The sequence below is a fragment of the Syngnathus scovelli genome, chromosome 1, assembly GCF_024217435.2.
Source record: "Syngnathus scovelli strain Florida chromosome 1, RoL_Ssco_1.2, whole genome shotgun sequence".
Classification (NCBI taxonomy): domain Eukaryota; kingdom Metazoa; phylum Chordata; class Actinopteri; order Syngnathiformes; family Syngnathidae; genus Syngnathus; species Syngnathus scovelli.
Window position 1 is genome coordinate 15,572,009 of NC_090847.1, and position 22,526 is coordinate 15,594,534.

At 43.2% G+C, this 22,526-nt stretch overlaps 2 protein-coding genes across 2 annotated transcripts; one reads left to right on the forward strand and one right to left on the reverse strand.

The window, feature by feature from the left end:
- The first annotated feature begins 54 nt into the window (after positions 1 to 54).
- LOC125976865 (probable polypeptide N-acetylgalactosaminyltransferase 8) lies at positions 55 to 9,683 on the forward strand. Its single transcript, XM_049732864.2, has 11 exons — positions 55 to 478; positions 1,384 to 1,636; positions 4,550 to 4,716; positions 6,046 to 6,229; positions 6,888 to 7,085; positions 7,527 to 7,641; positions 7,732 to 7,917; positions 8,079 to 8,216; positions 8,612 to 8,707; positions 9,000 to 9,167; positions 9,248 to 9,683. Exons 1-11 carry the CDS (start codon positions 286 to 288, stop codon positions 9,392 to 9,394), a joined length of 1,845 nt encoding a protein of 614 aa, XP_049588821.1. The 5' UTR covers positions 55 to 285; the 3' UTR covers positions 9,395 to 9,683.
- Positions 9,597 to 22,447, reverse strand: elp1 (elongator acetyltransferase complex subunit 1). The gene is made up of 36 exons (XM_049732176.1): positions 22,314 to 22,447; positions 21,463 to 21,632; positions 21,021 to 21,173; positions 20,869 to 20,950; positions 20,397 to 20,477; positions 20,237 to 20,322; positions 19,623 to 19,813; positions 18,746 to 18,869; positions 18,591 to 18,684; positions 18,288 to 18,518; positions 18,018 to 18,188; positions 17,634 to 17,712; positions 17,409 to 17,561; positions 17,192 to 17,298; positions 16,838 to 16,941; positions 16,550 to 16,603; positions 16,373 to 16,478; positions 15,560 to 15,675; positions 15,416 to 15,489; positions 15,241 to 15,319; positions 14,973 to 15,052; positions 14,745 to 14,888; positions 14,401 to 14,486; positions 14,119 to 14,267; positions 13,869 to 13,992; positions 12,855 to 12,952; positions 12,589 to 12,790; positions 12,231 to 12,292; positions 12,093 to 12,155; positions 11,856 to 11,916; positions 11,666 to 11,782; positions 11,488 to 11,587; positions 10,461 to 10,588; positions 10,240 to 10,391; positions 9,918 to 9,993; positions 9,597 to 9,753 (listed from the first exon to the last, which is right to left on the reverse strand). Exons 2-36 carry the CDS (start codon positions 21,610 to 21,612, stop codon positions 9,692 to 9,694), a joined length of 3,939 nt encoding a protein of 1,312 aa, XP_049588133.1. The 5' UTR covers positions 21,613 to 21,632; positions 22,314 to 22,447; the 3' UTR covers positions 9,597 to 9,691.
- Between the last annotated feature and the right edge of the window lie 79 nt (positions 22,448 to 22,526).

Here is a 22,526-nt window from a genome sequence, read left to right on the forward strand (position 1 = left end):
GATGGATGAAGGCGTGGCTCACCTGTCAGATTTGACAGGTGAGCCACGCCCTCTGCTGTCCATTCACCTCTCCAGAATGCTGTTCCAGGTTGTAGAGAGCATATAGGCTCCCTCGCCGAAACATGTCAGGTAGAGAACCTAAAACAACTTGTTTGATATAAAAGAAACCAGTGAAGTGATGATAGTGTCCGCGTCTGCTCCTACTTAATCCGCTCTTGTTTACCGGGATATTCAGTTACAACACAGTTGAACTCCGAGTGGCGTGCACGTATTTGTGCAGTTGACATGAGGCCTGGCTGGCTCAGAGGTGTCCTGCTGGTCACCTTTGTGGCCTCCACCCTGCTGTACCTGGGCTCCATTCGGAGGGATGTGAAAAGCCACTCGGAGCGTTTGCACAGGGTCATCTACAACGACTCAGTGCACGACCAGGGGATTTTCAAGAGGCTGGAAAAGATGGAAGCTGACATTGAGAGATTGCGTAAGTCCTTTCTTTTTTTGGGGGGTAATTTTCATCCCCATAAAATCATGCAACAACCTGTTCTATCCATTGTTAGAATGGGCAATGTACAGCAGAGACTTTTTAATTAAGAGTCCACCAATATTTGTTGCATTCGTTTGGGGAGTTAATTGTTCATACTTTATTAATGCATTATTTTACATAAGTAGTTCATTTACTTATTTAAATTAAATAAAAATATTAGTACAACATAAAAAAGTAATTCCATGAAATATTTTTATGTTGTTGTTTTGAAGGTTTGTTGTATTTATTTAGCCACTTCTCTGCCTAAATTTGGGTGGCTAAAATGTAGTTAGTTCCCTAATTTATTGTTTAAAATAATAGTAAAATCAAAACATTTTTTGATGTGATATTTTATTTGTTTAATTGATTTAGCATTCGCCTCTAAAATGATCCCTATTTACTATTTTTTATTTGTAATCTTAATTTGTAAATTATTTTTCTAATTTAATCTATAATCTAACCTAGAATTTAATGATATAATCTCTAATGTAAAATAAAATATCTCAAATAATATATTAAATATAATATAATGTAAAATGTAATCTATTTAATCTAATATTTTTTCCTTGCCCACCTGGGCAGTATCTCCTATCAGTATCAGGTCCTGGGATCTCGAGGGTTCTGTGCAGAATCTTAGCTGTTCCCAGAGTTGCACACTTCTGCATGGAGATGATAGCATCTTCCCATAACGAATCTCATGATTTCATAAATTATAGTTAAATAATTCATCAATAATAGCATACTGTATAACGCTCTGGTTTACCTTTTCCACACACTTGGTTTTAAACACTACTAGTACACGGGCTTTAAGATAGATTTGATGAATATGGACGAAACAATGAAACGACTTTCCATTTTTACAGTCGAAGTTGTAAACAATGCACAGCCAGTGGCGGTGATGGCGAAAGCCGAGGACAAGGCAGAAAAGGAGCTCAAGGACAAGAAGGTGGTGAGGAAACTGTTCCCCAACTCAGCCCTGTTCAAGACGTGGGGAGAGGGTTTGAGCGAGGAGGAGCAGAAGGAGGCCGAGGCCTTGTTCATCCAGTATGGCTACAACGCCTTCCTTAGTGACAGGCTGCCGCTCAACAGAGAGATTCCCGACACACGGCACGCCAGGTAGCCGCAAGCGCACCCACACAACGAGATCGCTTGAACACACCTTTCCACAGACCATGTTGGCTACTTCATAGCAAAATAGTTGGCTCATTGCATGCTGAAATGTCACACGCCAAAGTTCATGATATAACACAGATTATATGATCTTGCTGTAATGTGGATGGCAAGCGCATCTAGTCTACCATGTTTGAGGGTGTGCTGGTGTCAACTTGCCCTTGACTCATCTGACGAGTTTGTAACAGAAAATAGTATGCCCTTTGTGTAAACGTGATGGGAATTTCATTTTTGTGCCAAGGTGTATGAATGTGGTGGTGTGTTCCTAGGCGTTCCTGTTACACACCCCGCAATGACATATAATCATTGTATTTACCATCATTATGTATCATCTTAGATATTAGAAACATGAACTGATCACATGTTGCACGGGAGGGAGCTGGCTCACATACTTTCGGTGCACATATCAGCTGCATGACATGATAACGTATGAAGGCGGTTTGGTTTGGTAGGAGAGTGGTTGTTGACGGTTTGATCCCCGGCAATTATGACCGTCCAAATATATTTTAGTGAAGCCCCAGCTGCTGCTGATGCTGCGTCATCAGGAGTTAGATGAGGAAGTCAAGGTGAAGTGATTTGCGGGATTCAACAGGTGGAAAAGCGCCATACTAGTGAAAGACCATTTACCATCTGAAAGGAAGATCTTGTTGTTTATAAATGCACAAATCCCATCTCTCGAACCCCAACGAATCAGCTTCTGCTCACGCGTTGACAAACACTAGTGTGTTTTTACCGATTTGGTGTTAATGGAAAAGAAATGGAGTGTGTTAGAGATTTGCTCACTCCAACTTATTTTGCAAGAACCAAACAGGAGACAAGCAAGTTCTTTTAGACACCTGCAGGTGGAGAGTCCATTCGTCGCTGTCTGAACAGCGATTATCGAATGAAGTCTGAAAGGTCTCCTTCCTGCAAGGGCATATTTATTAGGAGGAACAGAGTGGGGGTGGGAGTGGACAGGTTTGGTGAACCCCCGGCCTCTGGTAAGATCAGAGCAGGGGGTGTTTTACGATGTTGTGGGAAACAGAACAACTTTGATTGCTTCCTCTGCAGCTAGTCAATCAGTTCAAAAGATCTTAGCACTTTGTTCTACTACTTTTGTTAAGACAGGACAGGCGAGTTTAATTATTACAGGTTACATTCTAACATAATCATAGGATCAAGATAACCTGGAAAACCCTAACAGAGTGCACTTTGATTGGCTGGTCTGTGAAGTGGCCAAGTGGAGACTGCAGAAAGTTAATTGACTTCTTTAATTGGTTCAATGGACACTGTTGTGCCAAGAATGGATTAAATACAATAAAGCTCAGAATCCGTCTGCCGTCACTTTGATCAAACTCAGCAAAATTGCATTGCACTACCTGCCCAAATTCAGTGTTCAGTGTTTATCGTGGGGGTCGCGGTCCCTAAAATAATGAAATCCCCCAAAGTACAAACTGATTTTTTTTCTCCTGTTTATTTACAGTACCGTAACGTTTGGTTTCTTATACATGTTCTTCCATTATTAAACTGTATATGTTTCCCATTACAGTACTGTATTTTTTTTGTATAAATATTTTTTTATTTATTATAAATGTTTAAAGGCTTTTAAAACCCCTCACCGCAGTGAATTTCCCCAGAAAGGCAAATCAGGAGGCAGAAAACATTGCAGGTGTGAATGGGTGATTGCGCAACTTAAGGCGTTTACATATTTTAGATGCATTCATCAACCAGTCTGTTATTGCCAGTCTATCATGCTTCGCACTCAGTATTGAGCAGACATCACTGAAAAGTAGCTTTTACAGCGCCTACATTTCTGGATAGGGCGGCTCGGTGTCACACTGGTTAGCACGTCCGCCTCACAGTTAGTAGGGTGCGGGTTCGATTCCACCTCCGGCCCTCCCTGTGTGGAGTTTGCATGTTGTCCCCATGCACGCATGAGTTTCCTCCGGCTACTCCGGTTTCCTCCCACATTCCAAAAACATGCAAGTCAAGTCAAGTCAAGTCAAGTTTATTTGTATAGCCCTAAATCACAAACAGTCTCAAAGGGCTTCACATAGCCAAAATTGACAATTATTCTCAAAGCATCCCCTGATCATAAGCTCCCAAAAGGGCAAGGAAAAACTCAAAAAACCCCTGCCAGGGGAAAATGAGAAACCTTGAGAAGGGACCACAGATGGAAGGATCCCCCTTGCATGCATGGTAGGCTGATTGGCCGCTCCAAATTGTTTGTGAGTGTGAATGCTCCCTCGTCTCTGTGTGACCTGCAATTGGCTGGCAACTGGTTCTGGTCCACCTACTGCCCGAAGACTGCTGGGATAGGCTCCAGCACGCCCGCGACCCCTGTGGGGACAAGCGGTATAGAAAATGGATGGATGGATTTCTGAATAAGAATGAGTTGTTAGGAAAGTTAGAGAGCTGTACCTCTACAAGCTCTACAACATTATACTGTTTGAGTACATAATATTTACTTTCCATCCTGTTTCAAAATTTGTTCCGATTTGAATTGCTTTCTTGCAGCATATTTAATAAACGCTTGGAAAAAAAAAACCCTGAGGCAACTGTATTAGATGTGTTTATTTTGTTGAGCTTTTAATTGATCTCTTATTTATTTGAATGTTTTAATGGCTCACTTGTTTATTTATTCTTTTATTCATTTTATGTGGGCCTATTCACTTTTTTATTCGTCTATTGACTATTTCTTCATCCATCCATTTTCTGTACCGCTCGGTCCCCACGGGGGTCGCGGGCGTGCTGGAGCCTATCCCAGCCGACAATGGTTTACTTTGGCATGTTCATGCATTTGGTAGGCGAGATACGAGAGACATCATTTGCAATGACGTGACCTATCATGTTTTTTTTTTTGCTCTTTCCTCTATAAAGATGCACACAGAAAACGTACCCTGCTGATCTCCCCAGCCTGAGCGTGGTGTTGATATACCTGAACGAAGCTCTGTCTATTATCAAGCGGGCGGTCCGCAGCATCTTGGACAAGACCCCTGCCAGCCTGCTCAGAGAGATAATACTGGTGGACGACCACAGCACAAATGGTACATGAAGAGAGGGCAGTCCAAATTTCATAATTTCAAAGGTTGCATATCTCTTTGACGATCATTCAATGTACATTTTCCAATGGGGTTAAACCAATGGGTTAATTTCCGGACTATTTTGCACAAGCTTTGAACCCTACGGAGTCCGATGCGTGTCACGTGGACCTCACTCTTGTGAGGTTAAACTGCAGCTCCCCCACTTGATAAGGTGGCTTGCTTCGAAGATTCGAATGGAATTCACTCAAATAATTCGGACTTCTTTTCTTTCTTTCTTTTATTTTATTTTTCAAAGTTGTCCAATCCACACAGGTGAAAAACCTTTAAACACAACCAGAAATAGGTGGTCAAAATATAACCCAAAACCCACAAACAACATAACCCCAAATCAACTACTTGATTTTTTATCTATTAGAAACCAACTTCAGTAAGTAGAAAATACCCATATTTAAAGTACCCAAAATAAACTAAATCAATTTTTTAAAGCACTTTTCCCAAACAAGCCAGTTTTAACCCCTGTAAATACACACACAAATCACTTAGTTCTAGCTCAAATACCTTCTAAACACACCAAATTATTAACTGTATTTTCACCCAAATAATATGAAGAATATAATATTTTATCTTGAAGTTTTCACATGATTGATCACAAACACATTTAAACTTATTCATCACATTAGTGGTCCATTTCTCTGCAAAACACACAAATGTCCAAAAGCTCACTGGCTCCTTCTTCTGTCTTTACAAGCCTTTGTCCTGCAGTCTCTTTTCCTCACATCCAGCTTTTCCCTTTGTTACACACACTGCTTGCTCTTCAATGTCCTGTGTGTGAGTGCCTCCAAACCACACTGATTTTCCCAACATCTCTACCTGGTGCACTCAATCAGCTGCCTCCAGGCAGGAAGACACACCCAAACCTGAGGCAGCTCAGCCAGAGAGGGGTGCGGCCTGCAGCTCAACTCAACAATAAGCATGATGATATACTATACAATACATTGTGCTTTTAAGGGGAAAAACATTATACAGCTTCACTTTATAACAATAACAATTAAATTCCACTCAGGAACATGGTCTGAACCAGCAATAGTTAAGTTAGGTAGGGAATCCTTCACCCCATTTCTTTTAGTATCTTTAAGATTGCAATACTAATAGTAACTACCAGAAAATGGCGTATTTTCAGTTGAACTATTTACGTATTTAACGGATGCCAGAAAAAAAGAACCTTTCTATATACGAGTTGTATGAATGGAAATATTGTCACTATTTGAGTAGGTCGCAAACAAGGAAGTAAGAAATGAGAATAAGTTGTTCACCTTGACCGTTTGTCCACAGAGGACCTGATGGAGAAGCTGGAAGACTACATCGGGGTCATCCACGAGGAGCGTCCAGGACTGCTGAAGCGTATCGTGCACAAGGAGCAGCTTGGCCTCACCCAGGCCAGACTGTCTGGGTGGAAGATAGCCACTGGTGATGTGGTGGCCATCCTGGACGCCCATATTGAAGTCCATGTGCAATGGTTGGTGTCTTAAATGACCTCTTGCCATTTCCATGTTTGCGGAGGTCAGAGGTGAGACTGGCCGAGCTAGGATTCTTTTCTTGGGGTGGGGGTCATAAGGTGGCCACGGATATCTCAGGACATCCTCAAAAAAAAAAAAAAAATTCTAAAAACCTACAGCGTTCTCCAGAAAAATGCTGCTAAAAATCAAGTTCTACAGGACAAAATGTGGAAATAGACTCCCGAAAAAAAATCTGAAATACCCAGAAGTCACTTATCTGGCCTGGCATCTGGGGGTGTTCAAGCATATTTCAGAGGAGAGCAGTGCCCCTGAGGGCCCCCTCTACCTTTTGATCATACACATTTGCAAGTAGCAACGATGCTACAGTTTTCCCCGTTGGTTTGGCTCGTTTCTTGAAACAGAAATGACATTCTTAAAACTTGGCCAAAGAGTCATCAATTTCTACGTAACAATACAGCTCATTAGGAAAAGTGTATCTCTCCCAAAGCTGTTCATATAAGCTTCAAATTTGATTATGCATGTCCAAGTCTGGCTTCGTCTATACTGTGTATAGTACATGTAAGGAATATAAGCACAAAGAAACGAATAAATAAATATGTAGCTTTTGCATCGACGCCTTTGTTACCTCCCACCACTGACAGTCGCTTGTGCATTCAGGGCAGAACCGCTGCTGGCTCGCATCAAGGAGGACCGCACGGTCATCCTGACGCCTGTCTTCGATCGGGTCAATTACGACGACTTGACCGTGACCCACTATGGACCGGCCGCCGATGCCTTTGACTGGGCCCTGTGGTGCATGTACGATTACTTCAGGCCCGAGTGGTATGAGCTCAAGGACGAGTCGCTGCCTGCCAAGTGAGTCGCACGTTTTGCACCTGCTCTCCTCAGTTTCGGTTTTGAATATTTCTAAAGTCCATTACAATTTAGAAGTTTTAAAAGTTTTTTTTTTAAATACAGTGGCAAAATGTCTTAGCCAGCCCGTGAATAGTGAACTTTACGTATAATTGACGCCCATTGAAATGCACTGGAGAATTAAATAAATAAATAAATAAATAAATAAATAAATAAATAAATAAATAACTATAAGTGCAAATAATATTGAAATAGAAAAAAATCTACAAATCTGCCAAGGCTGACTAATTCCAAATAGAATTAAAATAAAATGTATAACACAACATTAATTATAGTGGATATAATTGGAATATTCCCCCTAGTTCTCATTTTAAATTGCGACTACCGTTTCTTAAAAGTGCAAGTTGTATTGATGGACTTTGCCCGTGTTCTCCGACACAAAAGGAGCCCAGCCATCATGGGGATACTTGTTGCAGATCGCAAGTTCTTTGGCGAGATCGGCAGCCTGGATGGAGGAATGAAAATATACGGCGGTGAGAACGTGGAGCTGGGCATTCGGGTAAGACTCCGGTGCAGTTCAAGTTCTCAACAAAAGCCGAACGTTTGGTCAGCGTGATCTGGCGGCTCGGCTCTGTGTTTGAGCCTGCAGGTGTGGCTGTGCGGCGGCAGCGTGGAGGTCATCCCCTGTTCCAAGATCGCCCACATCGAGCGCGCCAAGAAGCCCTACCTGAATGACCTCAGTACCACCATGAAGCGAAACGCCCTACGGGTGGCCGAGGTGTGGCTGGATGAGTACAAGTACAACGTCAACATCGCCTGGAACCTTCCTTTTCGGGTTAGTGGTCAGTACAGATCACAAAAGAATTCTTAATCGCGCAAATTTTACATGAAAATTACAGTAACGCTTTGTCAAAGAATTCCAATTGTCCAAACATTAAAATGTGAAATCCGGAAAAAGCCAGCACGGTGGGCATTTTGTGCACCTTTTCCACTCAGGACCACGGCGTGGACATCGGCGACGTATCTGAACGCAAGGCGCTGAGGGAGCGGCTCAAGTGCAAGCCCTTCAAGTGGTACCTGGATAACATTTACCCCATGCTGGACCCTCTCAAAGACCTGGTCGCCTATGGAGCGGTGAGCACAAGCAATCGGCCAATTAGTGGACTCTCCTACTCTGCCTCAACGTTTAGTGCTTGAAAATTGTTTTAAATATTAGTCCCCTCCAAAAATATTAAAATGTCAAGGTTAATGCCTTGGTTTTTGTTGCATACAGAAGACATTTGGGTTTCTGATCAAAATAATAATAAGTTTCGACTCTTATTTCATGGTATTTATGTACATCAAGATGTGTTAACAACTACAGGACAAGAGCGCCTTTTGTTTGAAGCCATCTACTCTTCAAGTGAGCAAAATTATTGAAATAGGCATGATTAAATTAACTAAAGTGAATCACATATTATTTGGTGGCCTACCCCTTACTTGCAATAACAGCGTCAAGCCAACACTGTTTGCTCCGCTGTGTTTTGCAGTTGATAAACCAGCTAAAGCCGGATCTGTGCATCGACCAGGGTCCAGTTCCGGGCAGCACACCCATCCTCTACTCTTGCCACTACTTTTCCCCGCAGGTACGAGCCCAACCGAGATGGAAAGCCAATCTGAAGAGACAGAGTTGTAATTTTGTAAATTGACACGCATCTAGGTGTGTAGGAAGCAAGACTGAAATATTTGCTTTTAATAAGCTGCAACAACTGCTGTTTCCACATTGTTTAACTGTCAGAAAGTCACGCCAACATGTATAGGGAGCCTCAGGTGTGCTGCCATTGTCCTATTCTCAGGAGATCCGACTCAAAATTATTATTTTTACTGCGGAAAGCTTCCAAATTCATAAATTCACAGCGACCCTTCTCTTTGCCACAGCATTGCTTCTACCGGACCAATGGACACCTCTATGTGGGTGGCATCAAATCCCACAAGTATAACAACAACCGCTGCCTGGTGGACCCTGGCAGTGGCATCTACCCGGCACTCTATGAGTGCAACATAGCTGCGCAGAAGAATTTCGACATGTTTTGGGACTTTAAGCAGGTGCGTGGCGGCGATAATGTAGGCAAATCTCACAGTTCTGAGCAAAATGGGAAAACTCAAAACCACTGACCTCCTCCCAGGGATCATCGATCCGGAACAGAAAGACGAAGCGGTGTCTGGAGATCGCCCAGGGTGAAGACAGCTACTATCAGCTTATTGTACAACATTGCACTGGTCAGATCTGGAACATTCAGAATTACATCACAGAAAGAGTTGCTCAAGGGTAACAAGTCATCTGTCCAATCAGCAAACTAGTTAGGTGGGGGCTTGAATTTAATTCACACCACATCCCCTCAGCGTGAGAGATTTTGCACTAGATGAGCCACAATTACTGACAAGTACAGATGGGCGAGGAATTCCTTCAAAAGTCCTGTTCCAAAAATTCAATTGTGCAGAAGCTTGTTGAGGCAATCAACCCATTGAGACATATTCAACTGGATGAAGAAGTGCTTTATTTATTTATTTTTTTACATAATTTGTATTCTCTTTAATATCTAATACATTCAAACAAAAATATGTTACGTTCAAAAGTCCAAATTCCACTTGACTCCACTTCTCATCGTAGGCGGAGTAGAGATCTCAATATCTGGTGACAGGAAACATGCAAAGCATCAGTTATTTTTATTTTTTTTCCGGGCGGGAGTTGAATAGACATCACAGCAAGGAAAGCACAAATGCATTGACTGGGTGAATGAATGAGTGGTTTGTCTGTGTGTGAATATGACAAAAAGATGAGCACATCCTGCAGACCTTTTAACGTTGGCTGCGTCTGCTGCTGCTGGAAGGAAGCCATGATACTGTTTGCTGTTGAGTTGGGTCCCGTCAGCTGAGACACAACAAGCAGACAAGTGGGCTACATTCGGATTTGTTTTCACTTTAAATGTTTGTCTTCAGACGGGAAATATACATGCATCAAATTACATTTTTTTTGGCATGCACACAGACAGACAGACAGACAGACAGACACAGTGCAGAGAGACACCGAGGCGCACCCCCCCACACACACAGTGGTTTACCATTTAAAAAAAAATACTTTGTATGTGGAATAGATTTTGAATTGAAAATTGATTACCGGTGTGTGGCTGCTCTGCATGTCCTGAGGCCATACTTCCGGGACGGCCTCCTCCATGGCATGCAGAGCTTGCTGAAAAACGATTTGGAGTTCATCGGCTTGCCTGTCGAAGCGGAAGAGCACGAGAGCCTTGAGCAGCGCCTGAATCTCCTCTGCAGAACAGGCACACAAAATCAAACCACAGAAACATGAATCCGCACAATTCAAGTGTACACATTCACCTCTCATTTTGTCCACGCTGGCAACCATCTCTCCCAGGGCGTACATGAGCGCTTTTTCCTCCTGGGGATTTCCTTCTTTCAGACTCAGCTTCTTCCTCTCAGCCTTGCGACGGTTTTTTGAAGACCTCCTGCATCACATCATATCTCGTGAACATTTAACGTCATTTGGGTACATCTTTACACCCAGAAACAACATTTCCACAAAAGTAAATGAGGTCAAGAAGAAAGTAGAAAGTAGCTTATACACTGAATTTTGGAGTCAAGGTGTATTTAAAAATACACACTCGAGCATTAAAAATATTTTGCTCTATGTATATTGGCTTGAGAAAAAAAAACAACCTGACATGTAGTACGTATTTTTTACTTTTTTAAATTACATTTTCATACAGTTTGTTAGGACGTATCTTGCCCGATGTGGCCCAAGAGTAACAATGACAACAACAAAAAATAATGCGGCCACCTCTATCATGAGTTGTACACCCCTAATCTACATGTTTCAGTGGTGAGAACTTGTGCCATCTGGTGGACAATTTAAAAAGTCAGAAGTTCATATTTGACTTAAAGATCCCGTGTCATCAGATCGTATGTACTTTAGCCCACACTTTTAACCAAACTGAGATATGGTCTTAGTTTGACATCAGTGTGGTTTGTCATCGCCTTTCAACGGCAAAGGCTTGCAAGTACTGCTTCATCGTAATACGTGCAAAGTTGATTTGGGCATTGTTGTGACAGATTTGTCACTCAATGCTTTCAACTCATCTGTGTTCAAAGCTAAAACTCAAAAAGATTTTGTCTATTCCATATTTATCTTAAGTATCCTCTTCCCCCTGCTATTTTTCCTTTCATCAATAAAAAAAAAAAGAGAGGTTTTGATTATTATAATTATTACACTGGCCAACAAATGTCTACTTTTTTTTTTTTTTTTTTTTAATTGATTCCGAATGTGTATTTTTATTTTTTTATTTAGCGCATCATGTTTTAGTAATAATGAAAATAATGATAATAATAATGTGTGCGTGTGTCTTACGAGGAGACGCGCGAGTTGCTGTGAGAGTACTTGGATGCGCTTGTGACGCTGCTGGCCTCGGAGTAAAGTTCTGCGTCCGCACAGTCGGGACCATCCTCATCTGCGAACAAACAAAATGTTGTTTTGTTTCGATGATGTTACCATGGCAACCCATCACGTCACAGTTTCCCATCCTCACCCAGCATGCTCATTCGGGCTTTGTCCTCTTTCTGCTGCCGCACTAGCGTCAGACGTGCGCGGTGGCGCGAGAAAGCGGCCAGCTGCGTCTCCACCAGGAAAATCTGTGCTGATGCCGCTGCCATGGGGGGAACAAAATTAAAAGATGGAAGGTTCCACTTAAGAGAAAAAAATTGGCTCCTAAAAGCTACCTTCATCCAGAGCGGGTTTCAGGTCTGTCTCTGTGATGTCAGCTCTGTTGTGCATGTGAATCTCAAGCATAAAAAGAAACACTCAATTTAACTGACAATGGAAGTAAACTGAAGTACGATCAACATATGTACTGCACATTTTGTACTTGCAACACAAGCGTGAAGCAATTTAAAATTTTGTCAGTGCTATTACTGGATCACAACGTGGATTTGTAAGCATTAATGTTTTGCACCAACCAGCCGTAGTGCCTCCTCCCAGGCTGCACCGGAGATCAGCATCGAAATGGCCTCCTCACAGTCCTGCATGAGGACAAAACCACAATCACCAATGATAGTCATTATTTACAAACTGTTGGTTTTGTGTTAACAACTTACTTTGGCATACTGGTCCAGCAGCACGGCTGCTTCCGTGTAGCGTCGCTGTCCGCTCAGCCTACCTGAGAGAAAGCAAATTTAAAAAGTGTCATTGTTTTGCCTTAACTTGCATACACAGACCTCAATTTGAGCTAAATTACCATGGCTGCAACATGGCAGCCAGATTGGATGTTTCAAAGTTGCAAGTTCATGTCAGCAATTTTTAATGGACTTGACTTCATAAAGCCACAATGTACAGTGTTAGGGATTCTTGGGTGTTTGCTCGCATGCACACGAATATCTAGAAAATGGCACCAAAAAGAATGTAAGACACCGCGCTTATTATGGCTTCCTTTATTGACGGTACCGCCGTGGTTACCTGCGAGGTCTCGGGCTAGCAGGGCAAGCCGGTCGCTGGGCAGCGGAATCTGCTGTGCCACGCAGATGGCGTTTCTCCAGCTGGCGCCGGTGGTGAAGGCCTGCAAGGCTCCGTCGAGCTCACCGCATCGCCACAGCATCAGGCCAGCCTGCTCAGCTTGCTGCTGATCTAGTAGGTGCTTGGCGTAGGCACGGCTCAGTGCCTTGGGAGAAGTCGCACGCGATTATGATAGGAAGCTGAGCAGGAAGGTGCTGAATGTGAAGTACCTTGTAGTGAGCGCTGTCAGCTGAGTAAAGACGCAGAGCTTGGCTGTAAAGTTTCTGCTCCTTCACCAGCTGTAAAACCTCTGGGAAATGCTCATCTCCTAAAACAAAAGACATTAAGACTTTGAGTTTCATTTGATTTAGTTGTGCATGTTGAGAGGTGGGAGCTGCTTTCAAAACTGAAAATACAAGGTGGAACTTCTTCAAAGATAGTATTTGAATGAAGAACCTAAATTGTGAACGTATGAGTCGTAACTCCTCCTTGCTGTTTGAGTTATCAATGTCTCTGACATTTGAAGAGCATTGTGTCGATTTTGACTTTTTGATTTGTGTATTTGGCCAAGTACATAAACAATTCAATTTTTACGCTCTCATTTCACCTTATGGGAACTGGGTTGAAGCAATTCTGCTTATCTGATCCTGTCATGATTCCAGCCAAGGTTTCACTGCCAGACGCACAATCTACTTTTATGTTTTCGGTGAAATCTGTGAGAGCATGAGTAACCTTTGACAAAACGGTTTCTCTATCATTTTAGAGGACCGTGGGAGAATCGAAATAGGACGAGTTATTTAGTTCACTCTTATTCACTTGTTTATACTAAATGGGAAGGACTTTTGCTATTTTCAGCTTTTCTTGACATTCTCAGTTTTGAGAAATGCAATTTCCTCCATCTTGGTTTCTAATCCAATCAATTAAGTCTCCATTTCATTCAGAGTGTCCATAGTTTTCTGCAAATGTTTTTCCAGAGTTTTCATCTGGTTGAGGAGTAATTCCAAAGTATTGACCGTTGCGTGGTCCTTTTTCTTCTTTGTGGCAGCTCGTCAGAGGAAGATGTGGAAAAATTGCGGCTAATTATGTCTTCATTCACCGATATGATCAACCGTCAATGAATTAAAACATTAAAGCCGATCACAAAATGTCCATAAAGAGTAAATTATCAGCTGAACCGAGTCTACATGTTACTACTCACCTCTGTGCAAAAGTGACTTCCTGTGAGAGACAAAATGGAGGCCTACCAGACTTCCTGAGGTGCATCAGTGCCTTGCCATAACGTCTCAGGTGTTTGTCAATGGTGTAGCGCTGGTAGTTGACCTCCATGCTTTTCAGCATGTTCAGGAAGGGGAGGTACTCTTTGGGATCCTGTGCACACGCAGCATCTGGGTTTGACCTCAATTCACCTCGTCAATTATAGGCTATTGCTGATCATCATTTGTTGAGAGGCGCGGTACAAACAGTCACTCTCACATTCAGACTTTTTTTTAGTACCTTCTGTGATTTCTCGGCCACCATGAGCACCAGGTCAAAGTCGTACGTCCCCAGCGAGTGTTCATACAAGTCGTTGACATTGACGAGGAAGAGGAGATACTTCAGTGCCTCCTCAGCATTCACGCCACCGTCTCCTTCAGGAGGGTTCACTGCAAAAGCGATGGCAGCGGTTGCACTCAGAGCTGTTTCTAATATTTGGCTTGTAAAGCAATCTGCTGTGTTAAGTGTGTATTGTGCCAAAGCAGTGCATGACATGAGAGCGTCCCAAAGCATCTTGCTCACCTCGAAGCTCATGGACTTTCTGCAGGGCGATCTCCAGCTCAGGAGTTGACTTCTTCACATGTGTCGTTAGTATAGACAGACAAAACCTAAACCGGCGGGAATTGTTTTTTTATTAGAAAATAATTCTATTTTTTTAAAATGAATAAAGATTAAAATAATAAAATGTGGGGGAAAAAAATAATGAATATAGATTAAAATGATAACGTGTGTTTGTGGGGGGGGACAAGATAGATGACTTAAGAACTACAAACATAATTTTAAAATCTTATTGAATAATCATGACAAAAAAAAATTCAAACTATATAATGTTTTTCTATTAATTCCTATTGAAAGTTTTCACTGACTTGTTGGGATGTGTGTCCTCCATGGTTCTGCGTAGAGCATCACAAACGACATCCACCTTCTTAGATCCGGGGGCGTGCGGCGGCCGCTGTAGTTGCGGGCATCCCTCGGGGCGAGGATACATGCTAATGGTGGTGTCCTCCTCCCTGATGGCGAAAGGGATGGGGGGATGTTAAAAGCTGAAAAAGAACTCATGGTGGCCAGTCCTCACATGACAACGATGGGCTGACCTGAGCTCTGTGAGGAACAGGTTGATGTTGCTGATGGAGTCCAACTGCTTCAGGAATGTGTGCGTGTTCTCCAAGAACACCTAAAGTAGTGAGCAGATTGGTCAGAAGACAGCCTCCTCTCTTTTTAAATCTTTCTATTGTAGATTTTTATTACACTAAATCCTTCTTTCTCTCAATGACTTAACCTTTGTTTTGACATGATCTCTAAACTTATCCAAATAATACTTCAGAGTAATATTCTATGATAACAACAAAGCTTTACATGTACCTTTGGATTGTGGTCATAGATGAGGTTGAGGTTGATGCGCAGCTTCCTCATACACTCGAAAGCTTCCCTGAACCTCAAACTGGGAAACAAAACACAGCAGTGACTGCATGACCTCCTGTACATCACACATACAGGACTGTTGGGCCGTGGCGGAGGTCTACACTCGTCTACTCACTCGTCCAGCCACTGCCTGAGCTGCGCTAGCACCAGAGCCCGATGGTGGACAGTCTCCAAATTCCCACGCGGCATCTGCACACACAAACTCGGTAAACATCTCCCTGCGAGCGGTCTTGAGAGGCAGAGAGTGTTTAGATCTCACTTGCAAGACCACCCGTGTGTCTTGTGGCACCACTGTGACCACACGGGACCCCCGCTCCACTCGCCGCAAGGTCTCGTCGTTCTGCCCGCTGTCCTGGGCCAAGGCTGCTTGCAGCGCTGTGGGAGTTTTCAAAGTATATTTCTTGTCACGCAACAAAAAATGTGCATGTGATTCTGCTCGTATTGTATGTTTCTTCGCAGGAAATTAAGTCGCTGGTTATTTTCTTTGAATAGTTGCCTATTAGTTGTGTTCGTAAAAAATGCTATTGTGCAATGTGGCGGTTATCATGAATAGAAATTAACATGATGGTTGTAACTAACAATTATTTTTATATTGGATTAATAAAAAAATAATAATAATAAATGAATTAAAAAAGTCTCAATTTCCATTCCTATATTCAAAAACAATATTTCAAATTGACAGTGCAAAAATATGCATGAACATAAACTAAGAGTCAGTTACTAGTTTGGTCTATAACATGTCAGGAAAAAAACTTGATAACTGTTTTAAAATGTTTCATTTTAATTCGAGCACAATTACAAGTCTGCTTTCAAACAGGACTACAGAAATCTGAGAATATTTGCAGTTACAAGGATGACATTCTAAGGATTTGGATAACTTTAAATTGAACTAGCAGCACCCTATAATCAGTTATCAAAATAGTGATTGTTTAATTTGATAATCAATTGACATCAAATCACTTCATTTCTAAATAATTATTAATTACGAGAGGATTTTTTTATTACGGTCTATTGCTCGCTGTGGTAATTATTTCTATTGTGTCTCGAGAGGGACAAAACGATAGTCATGTACCTTTAAGGCCGAGTGTGCTCAGTCTGAGGCAGCGGCACGTGTGCGAGTGCGTGGTGACCACCAGGAAGTCGTCACACACGGCAAAGGATGACACGTTGGAGGCGAGCTAAGGGGAAGGAAGTGGACAAGTTCAGCAGGGATGCCAGTATCAGCCAGTGTGCCAAAATGGCCACCTACCTTCACATCAGCAGCATACAGGTGAGATCTGTCTGTCAGGCCCAGCACACACTCCTGGCAAAGTTAGTGTTGGCTTTAAAGTACAACTCATCACCTGCAGTGGTACGCTTGTGAGTGTTAGTCATGTTAAATCTACAGACTATTACAAAAGTGAGAAATGATGATAGAGACTCTTCAAATCTAGACGTTGAAGCGATGACATAAAGTACATATATAGACACGCAGGGCACTTGTAAGTCAATGTACCACTGAATCAGTTTAAGTCTGAACTATTCAGTTTGGTTTTACCTGGCCATCCACGCTGCAGAGAGCCATTTGAGTGCAGGGCACGGGGAAGTTAACGCTGCACCCACTGGAGTCCTGCCACTCCTCCACCGAAGGATCGGCACAATCTGCACAAAAAGACTACTTTTAAATGATGCTGTATATTATTACTTGCCATTCTGTTTGTTCCTATACTGTGCAAAATGGCGGATTCCAGGAATAAGTGTTGAGAGGAGCATGAATCGCATGACGTGTACGTTTGCTCATGTGTCTCATGAACATGGAACTGTACATTTTTTTTCTCGAGTGATAACAGAGTAATTGTATACATTGAACATATATGGGCAATTGTGCCCAAGTATTGCCGACTCGACTGACCCCAGAGCAACTTTCTAATGCGCCCATCCTCCAGCTGTAGGGCAACTGAGCGCGTGCTACAACATTGGACCATGCTGATCACGACGCCGTCCACTTCTAGCCGACATCTTCAGTGGATAAAAAAAAAAAAAAAAAAAGGACAGGGAAAAATAAATAATTAATAAAGAATAATTCAGTCTGTCGTCAATGTCACAGCAGGGTTCGTCTTATTCGGCACCTGACGGAGAGCGTGTCGGCGTCCTGGCTGGGGCACAGCAGTATCAGGGCGGAGGAGGTGGGCACCAGACCTGTGCTCACAGCCACAAAGAGATTGTCCTGAAGCCACAGCAGATGTCGCAGACATAGCGGGGCCTCCTGATGCATGGCGAGGCTGCAAAAGCAACAAATCAACATTTTAAGATGGATGACTGCTTTTACAAGTTTGTGACTGTAGTTTTGTTACCTGAAACTTTCCTTGAAGACCAAGGGACGAATCACAGTCTTAAATTCATTTGCAGCTTTGTTAGGTTCGCCTCCAGAATCTGCTTAATAAAATGGTGCAAATGATAAACTTGATGTACAGAGAGTAGTGGCAAATTCAACTTCGTGCCAAATTCCCTGTCATTAAAGCACGTATCTCACTTCTTTTGTGGATGAAAACAAGTGGATTTTGCTGCTTCAGATTTGAAGCACACAATATTAAGCAGAATGTTGTCTTTGGACTAGCGGGGGGAGTAAAAAACAAGATAAATGGAAAGATTACTGACTTGACTTCTGCCTTTAATACAGAATATGCTGGAACTAATCATTTAGGTAAAATAGTGGAGTACTAACTGTGGAGACCCACCTTGGTTGTAGATGGTTATGTTTCCATTCGCGGTAAGTGCCGCCAGCTGATTGGTCTTCTGAGGCTGGCAGAGGAAGGTAACCTGATTGACAGGTGAGCTGAGCTGGAGGTCAAAGGAACACATGGGTGGAGGAACAATGCCCTGCCTGAAGGTGGTCACCAGGATCTTATCTGGAGGGTGTGTGTGTGTGTGGGGGGGGGGGGGGGGTGTTATTATTTAATTTTTATCATATTAATCAACAACATTCCTCTCATCCAATTGGTCCTGACCTCCATCAATCACAGCCACGTTGGCGTAGTCCGAGACATCCGTCCCCGGGCTTCTCTCCGTCGTCCAGCCCCAGTCGTAAACCAGGCAGTTCCAGCCGTGGGTGGCCAGGTGCAGACGCAGAGCCTGCTCAGGGTCCCAGCACATGCACTCCGGAGCCTGGTTTGGGTCTGTGCCGAAATCCAGGCTTTGTTTCAGGTACCAGTGGTAGTTTGCCACTGTCCACAGTTGCACTGCATGTAGAAGATGGGACAACATTCATGTATGCAGAGTGTATGCGACACAAACAACGGGACCGAACTCACCCCAAGTGTTCACGCGTCCGTCCTCGCCCGGTGTTAAATCCTCCAACCAGACAGCCAGAACCGTGGAGTCGTTGTTCCACAGAAGCTCCTTCACCTGAAAGGAAAACTTTAGCCCCAGAAGCATACGACAGCAGGCTATAGAAGCGTGGATGTGCCTTAGCCTGGTCTTTTCTGAAGGGCAGGGTGAAGTCTCCATGCAGCAGGCCGTTCTTCTCCATGAAGACCACACAGTGCTTGTTGGGATGGCGCTGGGTGCTCGCCAACAAGCTGCCGGAAGGTCTGAAACACAGATTTTTTTTTGTTGCATTAATCATGTGACATGCCCGTGTATGCCATGAACATTTTTGACTGTGGCATAAGTCTCGGCATTTTGTTTACAGTTGTGCCTCGAGAGGAGAGTTTAACTTGTTCTTGGACCATACTCAAAACATTTATATCTGAAATAATCTTTCCCCAATGAAATGAATGGAAAAGCCGTGAGTCTGTCGGAGCTCCCCCCAAAACCGGTAAACGATATAGCATGTTTGAGAAATTGTAATGTGTTTTTTAACAGGTAAAAAATCCATCCATCCATCCATCCATCCATCCATCCATCCATCCATCCATCCATCCATCCATCCATCCATCCATCCATCCATCCATCCATCCATCCATCCATCCATCCATCCATCCATCCATCCATCCATCCATCCATCCATCCATCCATCCATCCATCCATCCATCCATCCATCCATCCATCCATCCATCCATCCATCCATCCATCCATCCATCCATCCATCCATCCATCCATCCATCCATCCATCCATCCATCCTCTGAACCGCGGGGGTCGCGGGCGTGCTGGAGCCTATCCCGGCCGGCAACGGGCAGTAGGCGGGGGACACCCTGAACCGGTTGCCAGCCAATCGCAGGTAAAAAATAGCACACTAATTTGAGTTTCTATGATCATTGCTTTAAGTGTTGTAACAAAGCTACATAGATGAGAATTGTCAGCTTTTGGATTTAGGGTTGAATTGTTATTGCAAACTTCTTACTTCCAAGACAGCGCCTGCTCCAGGCCATTGACAGCCTCGCTGGTGGCCTGCAGGACGCCTTCCCTGTTCCACACCCGGACCTTCCGGGCTCCTGTACTCGGGCAGACGGCACTGACAGCAAAAAGCTGTCCATCCCCTCGCCATGTCACTCTTGGGCATCTGTCGTCCCACTCTGCTGTCGGCTTCACGTCCTGCAAGCACATTGACCACAGTCCTTTATAAAGTATGTAGAGTGCATCACATTGTTTCACTTTTCCACATGTTATGGTATAGCCATATTAATAAATGGGATGATTTTTTTCCCTTGAAAATTATATAGTAAGGGATCTTTCAAAATGCATTCAACAGTTATGGTCTTACTGTGTGTGGCTCACTGCCTTGCTCCAATAATCTCAGCAGAGAGCGCCACAAACGTTAAGATTCTGTGCCACCATTGAGTTCTAGACTAAGGCAAAAATGTCAGGTGACCACATAAGATTCCACAAAAACGAGTGAGAACATACACCAGATATGTGCTGATGTTTTCTGAGTGTTTCCAAAGAGAACCGTTGGCTTGAGTAATGTAAGACAGTAAAAATATTTTGTAGGCTGTCACCCCCCACACATAGACAAACCTGAGCCTTCTTCTGTGCGGCCTGTTTTCCTTCTGAGCCATGAAACTGTGTCTCCTTCTTGCCCCAACCCACTGTGATGAACTTCCCTGTCAAATAGGACACCATGTTACTCAAGAGTATTTATGACTACGTTTATCATAAATCCACAAATAAGTCGTACCTTCGCCAAAGTCATCCTGGTGAATTCCAAACTCAGTAATCGGCTCAAATGTTTTGGTCATCATGATAATGGTTTCCTGACCTGCAAGCGCCAAATATGAAACACTAACACTTTTCTAATACAACAGTAAACCCTTCTGTATGTATTACTTATACTGCTCTCAGGTGGCCAATTTGTGCACACAAGAAGAAGCCGTACAATTGATTAATCAAAATGAGCAGATGTTTAATTACAATCTATGTGTAAAATATGTTACTTTCTTGAATGTTTTATAGGTATGTGTGTGGGGTGGGGGGGTTGGGGATTTCTGTCATTTTCATTCTTTTGATTGTGGAGTGATGACATGAGATCTTTATGTTTTGGGTTACGAGCATGGCACCATTGTACACTATAAAAGGTGCAAAAAAATGATTACTTCAAAATCCACAATAGAGCGGGGGAATGCTGGATTTAGATTAATATAACAGCTGACCGGTCGTGAGAATGACGAGTTCTTCATCAGGACTCCAACTCATGGAGGTCAGCCCGCTGTCCACACTGCCGACGCACTCCAACTGTTAGGATCAGACTAGTTACTTGTGCATTTAACAGCGCACTGAAGAGGACACGTACAATGCAACGTACCTGGCTGGTGTTGAAGTCAAAGATGACGACATCCCCGCTAGTCAAGGCCAAACATGCTGACTCAGTCTCTGGCAGGTCTTGCAGCCCGACCACGCAGCCACTGCCATCTGCTGGGAGGTAGCCGTCTGCTGTCAGCGAGGCCTCACTTGCCACCTACAACCAGTAAGTGGTGGGGAAAAAAACATGCATCACGCATAAACAAACAAACAAACAAACAAGCAAAAAGAACATTGCCAATCAGAGAGTGCAGGGTAATTATGGCCAAAAATCTGATATTTTTTTTCCTCTTCACGCAAGTTGTAACTTGTACTCATTTTGAAGTGGCCATTCCAACCAATACTTTACTGGAAATCTCACCAAGTTGCTACTTTCAGAGCAGTGCGCACACATTTCCAAAGTGTGTGTGCACATGTGCGTGTACAGTACATATACCCCACTTTACCTGTCCAGTTTGAGGGTTGAACTCTGCGATTGAGTATTGAGAAGCGATCAGTAGTGTCCCGGTGTCGCTGCGTACCGCCAAACACTGCGGAGAGCCCGGGCCCTGAAGCTCCGAACTCTTCAGGCTCTTCAGTAGCTTCAAGTTCCTCATTGCAACTCAGGACACGACACCTGCACATTGGACATGCATTCAAAGTTAGAAAATAATGCCCACTTTGGATTGACAGCATCTGTTGGGCATTCATTTAACACTATTGAATGAAAACCCAACTGTGAAATAATAAAATTAAATGCATTTCAAAATGAATTACTCTATACAAGCTTTTGAAGTCTAAATCCCATTTTGATTGCCTCAATTTAATAAGCACCAGAGGTGGTAAATTCAGGTCCACAAAGTAAAAACCCTGCCACAGTTTGGCTTTGGCCCATAGCTGTTTTTACTCAAGCAGGTAAACGAGCTCGAGGATGTGCAGCTTACCTGCTGATCGAGTAGAAATACCTGTAGCTAAAGCCAAGCTGTGGCAGGGTCGATTAATTTTAATCGATTATTTTCTTCGCCTGCCACTGCATCTATGCGCAAATGGTAGGAGAGAGCTTGCGCCGGCGTAATTATTCACAAAACGACAATAAAATCTCTGTCAATGGGCGAATATCCTATGGTATGGGGAAATTAACTTCAATAAGACAAACGAGGCAGCATGATTTAAGTTACTCAGTTAGGTTTGCAACAACTGGCCAGTGCGACTGTCCTAAAATGAAACTTTGATGCTAACTACTGACAACGAGTCTGCGTTCGATAATCAAATTGATGCCGATTCACTTGTGACTCCCCCAAAAATCCTTGAAACTCACCGACAAGAGCCCTTTGTTATGGTTTGTTGTAGTTGGAGAGTAACATCAGCTACTCACATGCGGCGACGTCAAATTCGTAACCTTTCAACTCTACGTCACTACGTATGATTCAGCTCCATATCGCCCCCTAAAGTCTTGGTGGACAAATGAGAACATCAAGAAAAATATTCAATTTACATTGGGGAGTATCACGAAAATGGTCTTGAAGACGTT